This window comes from Felis catus, chromosome X (assembly GCF_018350175.1).
Source record: "Felis catus isolate Fca126 chromosome X, F.catus_Fca126_mat1.0, whole genome shotgun sequence".
Lineage (NCBI taxonomy): Eukaryota > Metazoa > Chordata > Mammalia > Carnivora > Felidae > Felis > Felis catus.
This window is the reverse complement of record NC_058386.1, coordinates 58392686-58411954: the sequence shown is the minus strand read 5'-3', so window position 1 is coordinate 58411954 and position 19269 is coordinate 58392686. Positions and strand designations below refer to the sequence as shown.

Genomic DNA, 19269 nt, shown 5'->3' with positions numbered 1-19269 from the left:
GAGGATATTATGCTGAGTGAAATAAGTCAGACAGGAAAACACAAATACCATATGATTTCACTTATATATGGAATCTAAAAAACAAGTGAGCAAACAAAAACCAGAGATTCATAAATACAGAGAACCAGTGGTTGCCAGAAGGGAGGGTGATGAAGAGGATGGGTAAAATAGGTGAGGGGGATTAAAAGGTGCAACTTCCAGCTATAAAATGAGTCACAGAGATGAAAAGTACAGAGGGAACATAGTCAATAATATTTAATAACTCTGCATGGTAACAGACAGCAACTATGCTTATTGTGGTGAGCATTTCAGAACATATAATTGTGAAACTGCTATGTCATACACCTGAAACTTATGCACTATGTTGTATGCCATCTGTATTTCAATTAAAACATTAAAAGTGAGTAAAAACTTCGGCTCAAATCTTTCAAAAAGACACTAGGCTTGGGCACCTGGGTGGCTCAGTTGTTAAGCCTGGGACTTCGGCTCAGGTCATGATCTCACGGTGAGTTTGAGCCCCGCGTCAGGCTCTGTGCTGACAGCTCAGAGCCTGGAACCTGCTTAGGATTCTGTGTCTCCCTCTCTCTCTAGCCCTCCCCTGCTCATGCACTGTCTCTGTCTCAAAAAGAAATAAAACATTAAAAAAAAAAAAAAGACACTAGGCTTAACACCTAATGGTGATGGTAAAGCCACAAATGAGGTTTTGTTTAATGAAACAAATAGTGTCTCTAGACAAACACTAGTCTTACCTCAAATTTGTCCGGATTGTGCATGCCTGGAATAGACTGCATAAGATGAGAAGTAGGATGATTCCCAAAGTCAGAACTCACATAGCCTACACGCAGTCGACCATCACTGAGCTTCAAGTCTTTTGGATGTTCATATGGTGGTTTATGAAGGACATTAATCTACCAATGGAAACCAATGCTTGTTAGTCAAGTTGAATCTATACATAAACCTAGGAAAATTGATTAAAAGCAAAACAAACCTATACCTCACACCTACTGGGAATGGTTTGCCCAGAATACTTCATTTAATTCATACAGCCAGTTCAATACAATCTTAGCAGTTTGTATAATATGCTTCATACTCTATCATGTTCCTGAGGCCTATGAAAGAGCATGAGCAAAATCTAAAACTTGGAGAAAGGAGGCAGTGTGGACAGAGCATGACAAACCCTGCGTTTTAGAAAATTCTGTAGGGAAGCACTTTTTAAAAAAATTATTTTTAATGTTTTATTTATTCTTGAGAGAGAGCGAGCAAGCACAAGAGGGCAGAGAGGGAGATACAGAATCTGAAGTAGGCTCCAGGCTCTGAGCTGCTCACAGAGCCTGACGCAGGGCTAGAACCCACAAATCATGGAATCATGACCTGAGCCAAAGTTGCACGCCTAACTGACTGAGCCACCCAGACACCCCGGGAAGTACCTTTAAAATACAGAATTACATCTAGCACTCCAATCTATTCTGTTGAGTAAACTCCCACCTTTGACAAACTAGTGCTCTAATTCTCAAAATAGAATATCAAATACTAAACACTGTATTAAACATTATGATTTTCAAACTGTAAGAAGACGTTATCCATCTATTGTTAGGATTCTGCTTTATGGGATGGAAGGGGTTATGATCAAGACAGACACAATGGAAAGGGCTTCTGCGGTGGCTGCCAAAGTCTCACTTCTCAACTTGGGTGGTGTTCACCTTATGGTACCTCATTAAACCATATACATTTGATCCACATCATTTTCTCTATCTGTATTTTACTTTGCAACAAAAAACTTAAAACATTTGCACCTTATCCAAGCAGAGGTTTCCATGCCTCTCAGCAATAGCCTTCCTGAAGCCATGAGAAAGAGGATATAGCATACTATGATGAGGATGCACAGAAGGCAACCTATTCTTCTCTAGCTGGTCAGCCACAATACTGACCAACTTCTTCATTCGCTCATCATAGTCTGTCCAATCACAGACAATCTAGAGGAGGTAAAAAGACATTATTATCCAGAAAACCCTATTCAAGATTTAACAGTTTGTGTGTCTTTGGACTAATTTCAGATAACCCTTTAAAGAACAGGGTCTCCAGCCAGGCTTGGACTAATATGGCACATAATTAAAAAGTGACTGCAACACGAAAGCCAATTACTGGCCTGTTATTCTTTACCTGCAGGCAATGAGCCAAGTTACAATAAGCATCAGGAAAATCAGGCTTAAGTTTCAGAGCAGTTCGGTAAGAAGCTATTGCTTCTGGAATATTTCCTGAATCCTGGAAATAAATACAGAGGGATGGTTAAAAATTGTCCTAAAATTAAACATTAGGTGCTTAGATGCACACATAACAAACAGTAGTACCTTATGAATGGAAGCCAAATTGCTGTGCGCATCTGCAAATGCAGGGTTAATCTGAATGGCACGAGTGTAACACTGCAGGGCGCCCTGAACATCCTGCATCTCCTTCAGAGTGTTTCCCATGTTAGAGTAGGCATCAGCAAAGGTGGGACTAATTCTAAAGGAGAAAACAAACATTTTATTGATCTAGCACAAAAACTTTTAACCCCCCTGAATGTAGTCTGTTATTAAAAGTCATCTTAACACAAGCCAAATGTGCCAAATGCCAAACATTTTAAAACGTGAGAGAAAATGATAATAACATGACGGTGAGAGTCTTACCGAATAGCCTCCTTATAGTGCATCAGAGCTTCCTGAAGCTTTCCCTGCTGCTGCAGTACACTTGCTAAATTCGAATGGGCAGCAGCAAACTCTGGGAAGACCTATAGTCAAGATGATACCTGAGGTTTAAAAACTTCTACAACAGCAGTAGTAACTTACCACAATAAGAACTTTGCCCAAATACCTTTATATCCCTAAAGTTCTGTCTACCTTTCTCTAAATCTGTTCATTCTTCAAAGCCAAGTAGCTCAAATTCTACCTCTTCATTTTAGATCTCTCCTTGTTTCAAACCACGATGAGATAGACCTCTCCTCATTCTAGTTTATGCTGATTACTCCAGCATCTCTCTCTTCTGAAATCTCTTTTAAACTCCCACCACACCCACCAACCACCACTACAGCTATCAGGCACTAAAATTATACTTATTGGCAACCTCTCTTGAACTGTAACTTACTGTTTAACTTTTTTGTGATCTTATCTATTCATAAAATCATGAACTCAATGTAGAGTCTTTCTTGAATGTCACACAAGACTTCACTCAAACCGTAGCTACTCAATTACTAGCTTCATGAATGGTTCAACCACAATTTTTACAAAAGAGGTGGACGAAATGGCTAACTTTAACTGCTTTTCCTCTATTATCACAGACAAAATATCCATCCACACCACCCTGAACATACTTCCAATGCTTTACGATATAAGCGAACTGCCTCTTCAATGTTTCCCTGTTCTCGTTTGATATTGGCTAGGTTATTCAGAGAGTCTGCATGGGTAGGACATAACCGGAGAGCTGTATTATAACAATCTTCTGCTTCAGCAACCTAGAAAACAAAACAAATTATTCAAAACGTCCACAAAGGAATCACAGAGTCACCACTGATGTTATTCTAACAACTGCTTGGTTAAGCTGAGGGGCTGATAATATTCTAGAAAATAGGTCATTTTTGCTATTCTCTCAACCAAAACTCCAAAGTGAAACTACTGACCACCTCAATACTTAATAACAATACGCACAAAAACAACTTTTTAATCCTATCAAGTAACAAAGAAATAGACTGAATAAATGTCCTTACACTGCCCTTCTCTTTGAGAGCATTGGCTAAGTTGCAGTAAGCGTCAGGGAAATGTGGTTGCAGTTCAATAGCTCGCCTGTAGGTGTCTATCGCCAGATCTATCAGGCCTTGCTCATAGTATACACAAGCCAGGTTGCCGTGCACCACTGCGTGATTTGGACTCAAGCTGAGGGCTCGAAGGTAAGCTGCCACAGCTCTGAAAATAAAAAATGAAAAATAAAAAAAAACCACACACACATAATGCAACTAACTTTCAATGGCTGCTTTGCTACAATTAACTCATGTTATAATACTGTACCAAAGCATATCAATTATAATTCACACTATACTATACTTAACCTCAACTCAAAATTCACCCTAATAAAATATATTTTTACACTGAAAAATTTTCTATCTCCACATAAGAAATAAGCTCTCTCCTGACAACAAAAACAAGTCAAAAGTCAGGATTTACTTAGCTTTGTGAATCAAAGAAATAATTTAGTCTAAAAGATAACCATTTTGGGGCGCCTGGGTGGCTCAGTCAGTTAAGCATCCAACTCTTGATTTCGGCTCAGGTCATGATCACGTGAACTAAGAGATCGAGCTCTGCACAGACAGCGCAGGAGCCTGCTTGGGATTTTCTCTCTCCCCTTTCTCTGCCCCTCCTCTGCTCATGCACATACACTCTCTCACTCTCTCTTCCCCCCCAAAATAAAAAATAATAAATAATGACCATTTCAACAGTTTACAATAAGAGAAAGGTCAACTAAATTCTCAGTGAGAAGGATAATGGCTTTGAGAAAAGCCAACAATGAAAAGTCAGGCAACAATGCCTATAAATAAGAGGTAATACATCAGACATGATGAGGGAAGAGCAATATACTAGAAAAGGAAAATGTGTTTGAATGGACCGCGGCCATAATTTTAGTCCCAAGTCTCAGGTGTCAATGCAACAAAGACTCAAGAAAATTTATCAGATAGAACATTCTCTCACCGGTCAAAAATCCGTGCCTCTTTCAAGACATTTCCTAAGTTGATATAAGCATCCAGAAAATTTGGGTCAAGAGTGACAGCCTAAAAATTACAAGGCAGCTATTAGATCAAGTTAGGATTTCAGATAAACTTTCCAATTACAAGTTTTTATTCTGAGATAATTTTAGGCCTCCAATTACATTTTGTAATATAATTAAATCTTATTTCTTCACTGAAAATAAAACCCAGTCATTTCAGTACCCTCTCATTATTCACAAATCTCAAGGTTATCAAAGTAACTGCTCATGTAATGTGAGAGCAAAATGTGTCCTGAAGGGAAACATCTTTAATTGGGTCCATTCCAATTTTAATGAGCTAAATACTTCTAACGGTTGGCCCTGTTTTATTCAAAATTAATAAGGCTAACTCTTCTAGGGGCGCCTGGCTGGCTCAGTCTACAGAACACGTGACTTTTGATCTCGGGGTCATGGGTTCGAGCCCCACATTATGTGTGGAGATCACTTAGAAATAAAATCTTCAAAAAAAAAAAAAAAGGTACATACTGTCTGGTTGTGTCTTTTCTGCCACTAATAAATGCCTAAATCTATTAATGGTGATACTCTGATTCTATCATTCCTTTTTCATTTACTAGCTGGAACACTTCTATAAATAAGAAACTTCCCCCTATCCAACTACGGGTTACCACCCTGAGGTCCAGTTCATACAGGAGGAAGATAAATGCTTTATTCTTCCCTCTTTAACCAGTTTTCAAAATGAATTGCTCCTGATCTTCCAAAGGTGACCACTGAATTTCTTCTTAGTATATTTATAAACTCATGGATTGAAACACATGAGAAGTTTCAATATATTTCCGTTATTAATATTCCTAATGTTCAAGTCCCATCTTTATCCAGTGTGAGCCTCTTCCAGTTGCCTCCTGAGTCCTTTAGACATAATCAAAGTAATACCAAAGCTTCCATGCTTCCTGGTACAAGAGGGCATTCCAGATGAATTTTGTACATTTCCTACCCCCAGCTAGAATCAGCCTTTTGACCAAGAAACCCTGCTTTTTTAAAGTTGCCCATTTAAAAAATGGATTTTTAATTACTACAGTACATTTTCAATGCAAAACTGGAAACTGCCATATCATATACCATCCAGCAAATGCCTTAAATATGGTCAGAGAAACAAGGATATTATGTGACTGATCATGTAAAGGCCTATTATTTAGCTCTAAATAAAAACAGCCCGCACACATAAGCACTTCCTAAGTACCAATTATTAATTTAATAACTAACCTTTTCAAAGTGATGAATTGCAAGCCAAATCTCCCCTTGTGCATTGAAAACACAGCCAAGATTACTCCAAGCTACTGCAAAGTTCGGTTGCGTCTCAATTGCTTTCAAATAACATGCCTTGGGGGGGGGGGGGTTAATGAAAGAAGATGGGAGGGGAAGGAGGTAAAGGGAAAAGGGAAAATTTGTAAAGGGGAAAAAAAAAAGATTGGGGTGGGGGGAAGAAGGTGATATCATTATTCCTTCTCTGACCAGCCAAAAGTGACCCTGCAGCATAGGCTCGCTTGCGCCAAAACTAATGCGCTGCCACAGCTGGCTGCTCCTGCGCCTGCGCCACCAGAACCCAAGTGCAAACCACCATGTTCAGTTCTGCCAACCAACAACCGACCCTCATACTGGGACTCATCTGGGAAGTCAGTTGCCTTAAGACTCTATGTTGGACTCCTCTTATCTGAACACCTAAGGGCTTTTGCTAGGTTTTCAAGTCCGATCTAGAGAGTGCCACTTAAAGCCAAGTTTTCCCACCCCACCCCACCTCCTTCACCAGTTTCCCAAAGTGTGTTCTACAAAATGTTAACGGGTATCACTGAAAAAAAAGGATTCCATGATCAAGTAAATTAGGAGAAAAGAAACCCAGTTTCTTTGCTACAGAACTTCCCTAAGTCCGTTTGTTTATACAGGATTCCCTCAACTTAGTTGACCATGGAACTCTTTCATTAGACATTTTTAGAATACCACAAAATACATTTTGGGAAATGCTGCTCTAAACAACAACGCTCCTCGCTAACGTCAAAACTATATTACTGAGGAGAAAAGGGTTTTTCTGCCATGTCAGGTATGAGAAGGTCAGGCTCTAAGTTACATTCTCGCAATGCCCCTGTCTCCCAAGGGGGACTGAAGCTGAAACCTCATATGACAGGATTGCACCTAGGTTGAGGTCCCTGTAATGCGAGCGCAAACATCGCTTGCGCGACCTAACAGCATCGCATTGCGCAATCGCTGCGAACTGCTGCGCTACAGAGAACACCCCTAGACGCAGCAAACGGCCAACCAGATCCATTAATCTACTAGACAGGCCCATAGAGAATATTTGTTTAATGAGATTAGTTGGACTGGAGGTATGTTAAGACCCAATTTTATCCAAAAAGGCTACACAATAGGACTGAGGGAGCCAGTCAATCAGATTACTCATCTAGTCAACCGTTCACAGGGGCTCATTTGCACGCATTGCGCGTTAACGCTGCGCAGCCTTTGCGCTACTGCAGGGTCACAGCGCATCATCAGAAGAGCAGAATGCTGCAATCCAAACAAAGAAGAAAAAAGGAAAAAAATGAACAACAAGAAGAGTTAGAAGCTTTTACTAGTAAATTATCTCTAATAATTTTTAATATCAATTAACTTTTACTTATCTTTGACAGAATTGTGGCTATAGTATAAAACATTCTCTTACATAACTTGCTTGTAAATAAAATTATTTTAAGCTGTTTCTGAAGCCACAAGACAGAAGATTCAGGCATGGAGGCAAATTGTTTTGCTGTGGCAGTTACAAACCCGTTACCATATTTCTCATCATGTGACTTTTCGGTGCGTTCCTTGCTGGAAGAGGAGGAGGTGTGTGTCTGCCCTAGATCCAGGCCTCGAGCTCCCTTCAGCGAGGCACCTTACGCATGGAATAGGAGGTTTCACCCACCTGAAACCTTCTAAATACAATATCAATGGTGAAAAACCAAAAACAAGAGAGAAAATAAAAACAAGATCATTAGTAAAAGTTCAACAAAGCAATTGAAATTCTTTGGATGTCTATTACATATGGGAATGAGGACAGTCTCAAGTCTGTAATATGGGAAACATGCAGAAGGGAGAGGGTTAATCAGGGCTATTGCATACAGCAGGGATTTTTGCTGGAAGAAAGGCTCTTCGTTTTCTACAAAGACAACTTAATTTTGCTTCCATCTAGTAGGAATATGCTGGCTTGAATTTTCAAATGCACTGATTACAAAAGAAATACATTGCATTTCACTCAAGAGTATGTTCTTGTTCACTAAGTTCTCACAAAAACAGAATAAACATTTTTCAAACTAGGTGTCTCCAGAGCTCTGAAATAAAGAAGTCAGCAACCTAAGGCAGGCGCAATGTCTCAGCCTAAACCGATCTCTAAAGCTGCAGTGAAGTGCAATTCATGTTAGCTGTCCGCTTGGTGGGGTGACAATTAATAGGAGCTTATTCAATATTTGTTCTATAAATTACCAATTAGATTTATCAACTAAGATTGAAATCCATTACAATTCATTAGCTGGAAACCTACATAAAGGTTAATCCAAAGTGTCAGCAGAATTTATGAGCTATGCACTTAAAACTAGTGCCTTTTAACATTAGATGGTGCTGAAAAGCCTTCTCCCTCCCTGATGAAGCAGTCAAACAGACAGCTACGCTGCGCATACACTCCACGCATTAGCATGCGCGTGGGGCTCAGAGCAACAGGTGGGAGTTTCAGAAGCATTCTGGTTTCTCCCCACTCCTCACCCCTGCAGCGCGGTTGCGTAAGGTGGCTTGTAACAAGACAATTTCATTTGGAAATTTAATTTACAATTATACCAAAAGCTTTAATAACCCAACCTGATGTTCAAATTCATTATTTGGAAACACAGAATGCTAAAAGCCACCTTTCCACTTTGGCAAGTTTTCTTTCGATCAGTCCATTTCCCAAACAAACCAGCTTTGTCCTTCTGCTTTTTTTTAAGGAGGTAGGGTGGGGAGGAATAAAAGAAGGAAGTAAGGAAGAAAAGAAGGTAGACAACTAGGGTTGGAAAAGAGGAAAAAGGAACTTAGGGAGGGAGTGGGGACAAGAGGGGGCAGGACGTTCCAATTATTAATTTGCAATCATTTTAACAGCCTTTCTTCCACTGTAAAAAGGGTAAGGAAGATGAAGGGAGGAAGGTTAAATAAGAATTTTAAATGCCAGTATTACAGGGTAACATTTGGATGAAATTCTTCTCCACTTACAAGCCACAAAGGACTTAGAAGAGCAGCATTTTCAATGGCACCTGCATCATATAGGAGTCTTGAGCCAAATCACAGGCGCTCTGCTTGTCACCAGCAGGCAAGCCTCAGATTTGAAGGAATGTTACTTATTCCCACATAAGATCATGACGGAGCCCATTGTTATAAAGATGATCTAGCTCAGCAGAAAGGCTCCAAAATGTTCAGGTTCTTGCTTTACCCCCAGATTTAGAACAGAAATGCCAAAGCCTGGCCCTGCTCTAGTCTGAGGTGATTCATGCCGACAGTTTTCCTCAGTTTCATAGGACTGTTTTTTGGAGATAGCTCAATGAAGAGTTGAAGACTTGGCAAAAAGTACAAGTTTTCATAACACTGATGTTTAAATGTGTTCTATCAAACACCTACCTTGGCTTCTTCCAAGCGACCCAGGGCTTTGAGCAGGTTCCCCAGGTCACTGCGAACACAGTACAAATCCTAGAAACCGAGAGATATTCATTAATTATACTGTTGATCAAAAATACCTTGAAATTACTTTTATGCATCTAACTCCCTGCCATTTTCTTCTGTAAACTGAAGACTCTGCTTGACAAATCAAAGTAGAGAACCACAATCCCTCATTCTCAATTCCAAATTCCACAAAGTTCCCAAAAAACTTATTTGATGATTAAACCTAACCAGAACTGGCGCGAAGCTATGTATAAAATTTACCGATCCCACTTAGTGTGACTATTCACACCTTTTGCTGCAGAAATATAAATGTGTCTTACTAGAAGGTGCTGCTCCAGACCTACCTGGGAGTTTTATACAGATATCACCATCTTTCTAAAATCCTAAAAATCCTGAATTTGGAAATACATTTGATCCCACCAGTTTAAGATAAAAGACCATGGGCCTTACTATAGCTTCTCCTCTCCCTAAATATCAGTCACCTTAAAAAGAAAGGAAAAAAAAGCATTAAATATTTGTTCAACTATTTTGTTCAAAGGTTACGATGAATCACTCCAGTATCAAGGGCCAAAAATTTTCCATGGTGAAAAAAAGTATTTAGCTGTGACTGGCTATCAGCAAACCTACCCTTAGGCTGTCAGGCATATTTAGAAGCCTTGACTTCATTTCAGTATTAGACAGAAGGATTACCATCCAACCAAAGCTTCAATCCTGGCACCTGCCACTAGATTACTCATTAGTATTAAGTGCCATTAGAGTTGAGTGGGTGAATAATGAAAAGCAGTTGACTCTGCTTTTTATTAGCAGCGCAACTGTGTTGCTAGTCATCTGACTCACCAGTCCCTTCATCAGTAAAAAGACTCATCAGAACAGTGAGCTTAAATTTTTGTCCTTGTTTGCCTTTGTTATTCAAATCTATCAGTCAACAAGCACAGACAATGGCAATAGGGAGTAAGCTTATCATTCCAAACTGTTGCATGGGTAAAAGAGCCTTAAATTAAGTCCCAGTAAGTGAATTTTTGCCGATTGTGCCAAAGTATCATCATATATATTACTCTATGAACAACTGTATATGGTTTCCAGAATCCGGTGATCAATTTTACTGATAAACAGCCTTTGTGAATGTATGTTATCATCCATCAAGTGAACCAAGTCAGCCAGCAAAGAACAGGCTGCCAGGGAACACCTTTATGGTTGACCATACTGGGTCAGTTCCATGATCTACCTGATGTGTCCAGTCCATCAAGCAATGACTGGCGTTTTGGGAGAGAGTGACAGTCTCCCACGACCTCAAGTACAAAAGGCTAATACTAATCTTCAAAAAAGAAAAATCATAGGTATCATCAATCTTATTACAAATTTATCCTCCTCTAATAAGTCTAAGCATTTTTAACCCTATTTATACTCTCAGAAGTAATGAATTCTATAACGTTGTTATCTACTTATATAATTTTTTTCCTAAACTTTAAGGCTACCCTTCTGTTTTGGCCAACCATAACTGAACAATCCAATCTGTTCATACTAGCTACTGCTACACCTGATTATTGTAGTTCTAGATCTTTGGACATCTACCAATTCCTATAACTTTTCTGCCATAAGAATCAAAAATCTTGCAATAAATCTCCAACAGTGACCGGAATGAGCAATTCATTTTAGCCAACGATATTGGGCAACTTTTACCCTCTAGGGTTTTTTTTAATGTTTATTTTTGAGAAAGGGAGCAAGCAGGGGAAGGGCAGAGAGAGAGGGAGGGAAACAGAGGATTCGAAGCAGGCTCTGTGCTGTCAGTGCTCAGCCTAATGCGGGGCTCGAACTCTCGAACAATGAGATCAGGACCTGAGCCTAAGATAGACACTTAACCAACTGAGCCACCCAGGCACCCCTACCCTCTAGTTTCTATAAACTCTTGGATGGATGCCATCCAAGTCCTGACAGTATCTACTTATATTTAGTGATATCATCTTGATCCACTACAGCATACTAAATCAAGTTAACACAATGCCCACAGTTAAAAATAGACTATCTTCAAGATAATAAGATAATCAACAAGGCAATTTTAGAAAAAGGTTAAAATATTTCATATTAAATACAGTATAATACTGAAATCCAATTCTCCCATTTGGAAATCCAAACCTTTACACACAACAGATTTCTAGGAAATTCAAGGGTGCCATTATTCCCCCAAAAGTTCAAAACCTATAACTATTTTAAAATGAGTAAGAATTTCCTGTATAACTGGCCCTCCTAAAATAGTATTTCCTGCCTTTCCTCCTACAGCCCCCACCCCTACCCACAACATCTATATATACACATACACACGAAGTAAAATCAGGTTGATAAAAACCTACAGTACAGTTCTCAATCGCCTCTCAAATTAAATTTAAACTCCTCAGCCTCTCTATTCTTTCTAAATCTTCAAATTGACTCTCCTCTACTACACTCACTTCTTGTTACTACTTGACTCACCACTTCAGCCAAGGAAGTCTTCTTGCTATTTGCCTTCCTACAGAATGCTTAGGTTATAAGCACCCACTCAAGAAAATCTTCTGATTAATACTCTCTAACAGTAATCATCCAAGGAACTTACACCCTTTTTCCCTTTATGGGTCAGGTTCTATCTCATGTTATAATCCTCAACTTTTTCTCCCCAGCACATATCACCCCCAATTCCTAATAAAGCACTGCACACACAATAAGCACTCAAATATTTAAATGTGACATTTGCACAGCAAACACAATAAAAAGCAGAGAGAGATAGAAAGATATGGTTTTATACAGTTCATCTGCGTTAAGTGAAGCTCATAACAGTAACAACGTGACAGTAACATGTGATGGTCAGGATGCCAGGAGCTCTCAGTGTTCTGCATCCACAATCAAAGCCAAAGCAACATTTCAACAACAAACCCAGAAACAACACTCCTTAGAGCAACTCAAGGTTATAACCATTTTACAAAGGACAATTTTATACGTAATTCATAAAAGGGACTGCTGGAACTCTGGTGAGCCATCATGTAGAAGATTACCAGCTGCAGAGGACCTTCAAATACAATGGACTAAAATTTCAGTTAACTTATTAAACCGACATCACAGAAGACAATTCAAAATGTCAAAATATGAAACAGCTCTAGATCTTAAAATTTCTATAATCAAGTCACAGAATAACTTCTATCATTAACTGAAAAAGATAAACACTGCCAAAAACAGGTTCCCAAGAATACCATCGTAACATTTTACCTTTTCACTGCTGCAAAACCAAAATAACCTGATTTTAACTATTTTTCATAGAATGCCAACTACATCTATGATTCAGGACAATGCACTGCCAACAAGGACACAACTTAGGAACGGACTCAAGATTCTCTGTCAGTACTGAATTGACAAAGGCATTTAAGAGTAAGCTGAAATCTAGCTAAGATTAGATATCCTGAAATAAGGTAAAGCATGACTGCTATAGTCTATTTAGGTGAAAAGAAGCAGTTTGCACAATCCTCTTTCCATTCTTACTGGTAAAGGAATAAAAATAAAGCAGCACCTTCCACAAGTAGAAACACAGAACCAGATGGGAATGAATAGCTGTTCAAAGCCTTCAAGCAGTAGTCCCATGATATATTCTATATTCTAGGACTTTTTTCTTTCTTTGGTAGGGCACAACAATCAGCTTTATGTGGACAGGTTAGATACTAAAAAACATGGTTCTGTCTCTCACTGTAGTTTTCCCTTATTATACTCCTACAATTTGGTATATAGTCAGCAGCAATAGACTGCTCTGCTACATATGTAAACAATTTGAAACCTGAGCCAAGGGGAATCAGAGTTCAAGATGTTTGGGGCCACAGCTATGTAAGTAAGAGGGTACAAGTGAGTTTATACTCAATCAACAAAAGAAGGGTAGAACCAACCCTGATTAATAAAGGGAAAGAGGGGCGCCTGGGTGGCTCAGTCGGTTGAGCGTCCGGCTTCGGCTCAGGTCACGATCTCGCGGTCCGTAGGTTCGAGCCCCGCGTCGGGCTCTGGGCTGATGGCTCAGAGCCTGGAGCCTGCTTCCGATTCTGTGTCTCCCTCTCTCTCTGCCCCTCCCCCGTTCATGCTCTGTCTCTCTCTGTCTCAAAAATAAATAAAAAAACGTTAAAATTTAAAAAAAAAATAAAGGGAAAGAACTTACTGTGACATCTAGGTGCACAAGTGAACTCTGAGCCCTGGCAAGAACAGGGGCCAATTATGGGGGTTTCCCCATAATTTTTTGTAACTAGCTAAAGAGTACTGCAATTTATAAAAAGTACTTTGTACTTTTTAAAGAAAAAATTATAAACAGCCACTCAGATTTACCTATGTGTGCATTGAGTATCTCTGAAAAGATACTTAAGAAATTAATTTCATTGGCTACCTCCAAGAAGGGTAGCTGGAAGACTTCCCTGTATCCATACAAAAAGCAATTAACATACATACATAACTAATGTTAAACTCAAAATTAACTGGAAAAATAATCATTAAAAGATGTCTTGATAAAAAGCGATTTCAGATCTTTGCACAAGCTATGAAATTAAGCTGCAGTTTCCTAACCTGTAAAATAGGGATAAAGAGACAGCAGGACATGATCAATGGTTTTCAAATGGTATTTAAGGGCTGTGTGCCCGTTGGGCACATCATTCCCTTTTTAATCTTTTATTTCTTCTCTCTTCTGTGTTTCCTTTCAAGATATTCAAGCTCAATTAAAAGAAACAAACAAAAAAGAGACAAAAAACAGACTCTGAAATATAGAGAACAAAGTGATGGTTGCCGGAGAGGAGGAGGAATAGGTGAAAGGGATTAAGCGTATACTTATTGTGGGGCACCTGGGTGGCTCAGTCAGTTGGGTGACCAACTCTTGATTTCAGCTCAGGTCTCGCATGATCTCATGGTTCTTGGGACTACTGTTAGTGGGAGGACTGCTTGGGACTCTCTCTCTCTCCGCCCCTTCCCCAGCTTCCACATGCATGCCCTCTCTCTCAAACATTAAAAAAAAAAAAAAAAAAAAAAAAAAAAAAAAAACTTAGGGGCACTGCCTGGGTGGCTCAATCGGTTAAGCATCCGACTTCAACTTAGGTCATGATCTCACAGTTCCAGAGTTCAAGCCCTGCATCGGACTCTGTGCTGACAGCTCAGAGCCTGGAGCCTACTTTGGATTCTGTATCTCCTTCTCTCTCTCTCTGCCTCTCCCCTGCTCGCTCTCTGTCTCTGTCTCTCTCCCTCTCCAAAATAAGTAAGCATTACAAAAAAGTACTTATTGTGATGAGCACTGAGTATAGAATTGTTGAATCATTACACTTTACAGCTGAAACTAATAACTGTATGTTAATTATACTTGAATTTTTAAAAAAAATGTTACCAGGAGAAAAAGAATGACATTTAGGCTCAGGTTTTAATACCTTACTTCACCATTACTAGCTGTGTGATCCCAAGAAAGTTACATTACCCCTATTTTTTTTTAATTCGTAAAATTTGCAATAATACCATCTACCTCAAAGGACCATTGTAAACATTAAGATCAACATCTGAAACAACTGGCACAGTGTCTGAGGACATAGCAGCCCTTCAACAAATGGTACGTAACATAATTACTTATTAAGTACTTCCAGGAGTTGCTGCAATACTAAACGTTGACTACTTAGCTTGGTTACACATTCTTGATTTTTTCTGGATTCCTACACTCCCTCTATCATTACCTCTTAAGTTTGCATCTATCTTCTTTCCTCAACTACATTAAAAGTTCTGAGGGTAAGTCTTACTTTTTTTTTTAAGACTCTTTCAGAGACCCTAATACAGTGTGAACGTAACATCTGCCAGTTGGGCCTCACCTGTTCGCCAGAAAACATCTGCAGTTTAGACACAACAATTTAAGAACTAATCAAAGACCTGCTTTGGATACTACCACCTCCATTCTACCACTTTTAATTATGTTGAAAGAAGAAGAATTAAGACACTAAGAAATTTTGCAACCTAGTTTCCATGTCACTGATCCACACAGTGGCATTTTAACTATTTTATATTAAAGATTAAGGCCCTTTATCCACTACTCCTTGAAAATCAATTAACTGTTACAAATACCTATCAGAATGTATCCAAATTTATTCAAAACAACCCAAAGAAACAATGTCAAATGTTCTGTACTTTTACAGGCATAAAAATAGATGTAGAGTTCCTTTCAAGAAGGATAATTTTTACATTTCGATGTAACTTGCTAGATAAAATGAATTTTTTAAAACATAATGCAGACCGGGTCAAAGCAATTTCACCATTTTAAGTAAACTAACATTTCTAAACTCTTTATTCCATGCAAAAGAAAAGGCCTACTTAATGTCTGAAGTAGCAGGCTATGTTTCTTTCTGGGCTTCTGTAAAGGGAAAATAATAACCATTAAAATTTTACTCACAGGATTGTACTGAAGAGCAGAGACATAAGCTTGCACTGCCCCTTCCATGTCACCTGCTGCTACCAATGCAGCTGCCAGGTTAATATAACCATCGATGAAATCTGGTTTGAGACGCAATGCATGCCGGTAATGCTCAATCGCTTCCTGCAACTGCCCTCTTTCCTTGTACACGTTCCCCAAATTCGAATAGGCTTCTGCCAGAAGGGGGTTCTGTTTAATCGCCAGAGTGCTAAAGTGAGCAGATCTGGAAAAAGCGAAAAGTGTTGGCACATGGGTATGCATGTTACACAAGAGGGTACGGCCCATAAGCAACTCAGTTTCTGAAGATCCTGTGCTATTATTGCTAGTTATGTAACAATACATTGCCTTTTAACTAGTGTATAGTAAGAAAACTTTTGGAAATCAAAGTTCTAAATTTCAAATCAGAATCCTTTTTTCTTAGGAGATAAAATTCTTACTAAAGTCTTATTACCGAACTGCCACATAGGAAGCCATGAACACTAAGAATGAAAATGCTATGTGCAGGACTTTCATCTCATCTTCCATTTCTTAACATATAATGACACACATCTTTAAATGTCTAAATAAGCCAGAATGGCAATCTATTAAAAGGATAAGAACACAGATTCCTCCCTTTTGATTAATTCAGCTGATTAGCTAAAAGTAGCATATCATAATGACTTGTGCATTTGCAACTTCAACCACATATGCATCTCCTAACACAGCAATATACACCCTCATTTCTGAGCATTTCCATTCCTCAAGCTGACACATCTTACAAAGGTGAGACTGGATGCTCAGATGCACACTAAGAATAATTTATTTTCTGAACAAAGAAAGCAGATGTAGGTGGGGGGGAAAAAAGCCAGAAAAGGTCCCTAGCCATACTGACAATATAACCAGCACCACAAAAGGGAGAAAAACTGGCACCTGGGCATGTCACAAGTGGGCAAAAGAGCAGATGTGCGTTGGTGGCTCAGTTGAAACCCAGTACTGGAAAAATTTCCAGTTCAAATATTTAAGTATCATTTTTTAGGCTCAACACCCAGAGGCAGCAATCACCAGCAGGTACCCCCCCCCCATCTCCTACCTGTCCAGCCTTCGACACTGGAAGTGTATAGATGAAAGTAATAAAAGCACACCAGTATTGTCTGGCTCTTGTCTCCAGAGCTGCATGCAGTGTCTCTCAGCTGCCTCAAAATCTCCTGCCTGATATTCTCGATGTGCCAACTCAGCTAACCCTTGGAAGGAAAGCATACGTTTCGTTGGTTCTGGAGAATCATCAAAACATTTGAGGGAAGGAGGGGGGAAAACAAAAAGTTAGAAATGCAAACAAAAAAATGTAAAAATATGGTATATTAAACTCAAAGATGAAAACGCTTGAAACTATGTAAAGCACTAGAGTGTTCTGCACTTTATTTATACCCCCAAGTTAACATCAGGTGCAGAAGTGGTATTTTTAGAATTCAGCATTAACTTTTCTTTCCCAGGCTAGACAGAAACATTTACTTCCAAATAAAATTACATTTTATGAAATATACTTTGTACTTTTAAATTATAAATCAAAGATAGCATCTAAAGATTCACTACACATTATTCCTTACACCTTAGTTAACATACAGAAACAAAACACAAAACGTGATTTGCAAAGTCACAAAGATTTAATGATGTCAGAATAACCTACTGGAAACAGAATACTCTGTCCCATGCTTTAGGTTGGATTTGCGGGAGGTGGGGGGTGGAGTACTGGTAACTCTCTTAACCTGAGTAGCAACACCAGATGTGTTTTTAACTCTTAAAATTACATTGATGTTTTTGCAGATTTCACAACTTAACTGCTTGATTCAATTAAGGGATACACTAGAAACCAGAAGAGGGGGAAAAACCCTGAAAGTAAAGGTGCTATTTTTAAAACAACTGATAAACAAGATGAATTAGTCTCTCAAGAGCCCAAATATTTAAAAGGGTCATCAGACATTTTAAATAAAGACCCACGATTATATCGCTCCTCTATTACCCCAAATTCACAATGGAAACCAAATTAGCTAAATCGCACCCACACTGGTTTAAGACTAGCATTTTCCAAAGAGCTCTGACACCGACTAAAGGATCAAGACATTGTAAACAACCCTACATAAACCAAGCAGTCGCCTACAACTGCAACAGTTTTTTAAAAGAATGGGGAAATGCTAAAGTATATAACCACTGGATAAAATGTGACAGAATGAATAACAAATGAAAAGCATTTTGCTGCATCTGACTTAAATCAGATACATAAAGACTAAGGGTGCAGCTAAAGCCCAGAGAGGGGAGAAAAACAAGAAACTGCCTAAGTCTCGATTGTAAACACTTAAACAATGACACATTACTAGGAAGTTGACCATAGCACTTTCATTAGGAGGTTGGAATGGGAAATGATGTACAAATTACTTAAATTCTACCAAGGTCATAGGGACAAGCTCAAACTTTAGCCTAGCTCCCCAACCATCAGAGCTGGCAAGTTATCTGTATACTCAGGAAAGCAAAGTAAATTTCCTGACAGAATGTAAAGCTGACCACTACTACACCACAGCAGCGACTTGCATCCAAACCTGGGTGAGGTTCTACCCCAAACAGAAGCTAGAGAATCAATTACACTTTAGACCAGTCTCTAGAACTTCCTAGCTCCTTAACACATCACTTTATCAACTTTTCAAAGCCCCTTATCTGCTAATATTAACACTTGAAATGACAACTTCCTCAAATAAAATAACACACACAGAAAAGGCCAAGCTACTACAGAATCTTAAATCTTTCAGAATCCCTGGAAGGGGAACACCCACTAATTATTAACCCCACGACCTACAATCTCGTGAATAAGATACAACTGAAGATTCGCCTACTACTTGCTGCAGAATGTCCAAAAATAATAAAACCCTTGACATATCTCAACTGAGAAAAAAACAAAATAACTTCGTGGGAAACCTTAGAACCACAGCCCAGTTCCCCCCCTTCCGCCCCAAATAGCCTCAATAAGGAAAGGCAGCTGAAGGACACTCCTATAATTTGGTTCTCTTATTTTTAGTATCGAATGCTCTGGACTGAATGGTCTAAAAGGGCAACCGCCTTGCACTTGTGCAGCTACACTCCAGTTGCTTTACAAACTCTTCAAGCAGGGATGAAAACTTAAAAAAAAATAACATACCCTATGAATAAAGAGATACCAAGCTAAAGAATGGGGATGGAAGACCCAGAGGAGGCGGCGGAAGAATACAGGGAGAAAGTAACACAAAGCAGGAATTCGGCGGGCAGGGTACTCAAAGCACCAGCGCCGGGCTGGTTTATCCCCAAGGATAGGAAGTGGCCCGCAGGGCTGGCAACCTCGCAAAGGAAAGGGTGTGGTTCCCCGCGGGAGGGGAGGGAAGACGGGGTGGGAGATCCAGGCT

General features: G+C 39.3%; 1 protein-coding gene across 5 annotated transcripts in view; it reads right to left on the bottom strand.

Annotated features, from left to right (window-relative positions):
- Positions 1–19269, bottom strand: part of OGT (O-linked N-acetylglucosamine (GlcNAc) transferase) — a 36373-nt gene that overhangs the window by 16179 nt on the left and 925 nt on the right. For 2 of the 5 annotated variants that reach the window (XM_004000621.6, XR_006593358.1), the window contains exons 2-13: positions 16935–17115; positions 15845–16088; positions 9394–9462; positions 5992–6108; positions 4716–4795; positions 3740–3935; positions 3347–3487; positions 2667–2767; positions 2349–2502; positions 2161–2262; positions 1794–1973; positions 750–908 (exon numbers count right to left, since the gene is read on the bottom strand). In XM_004000621.6, the coding sequence (XP_004000670.1) occupies positions 750–908; positions 1794–1973; positions 2161–2262; positions 2349–2502; positions 2667–2767; positions 3347–3487; positions 3740–3935; positions 4716–4795; positions 5992–6108; positions 9394–9462; positions 15845–16088; positions 16935–17115 (1724 nt within the window). Of the gene's footprint in view, positions 1–749; positions 909–1793; positions 1974–2160; positions 2263–2348; positions 2503–2666; positions 2768–3346; positions 3488–3739; positions 3936–4715; positions 4796–5991; positions 6109–9393; positions 9463–15844; positions 16089–16934; positions 17116–19269 lie in introns of those variants that run through there. The other 3 variants (XM_004000622.6, XM_019823958.3, XM_019823959.3) reach the window with 3 other exon arrangements.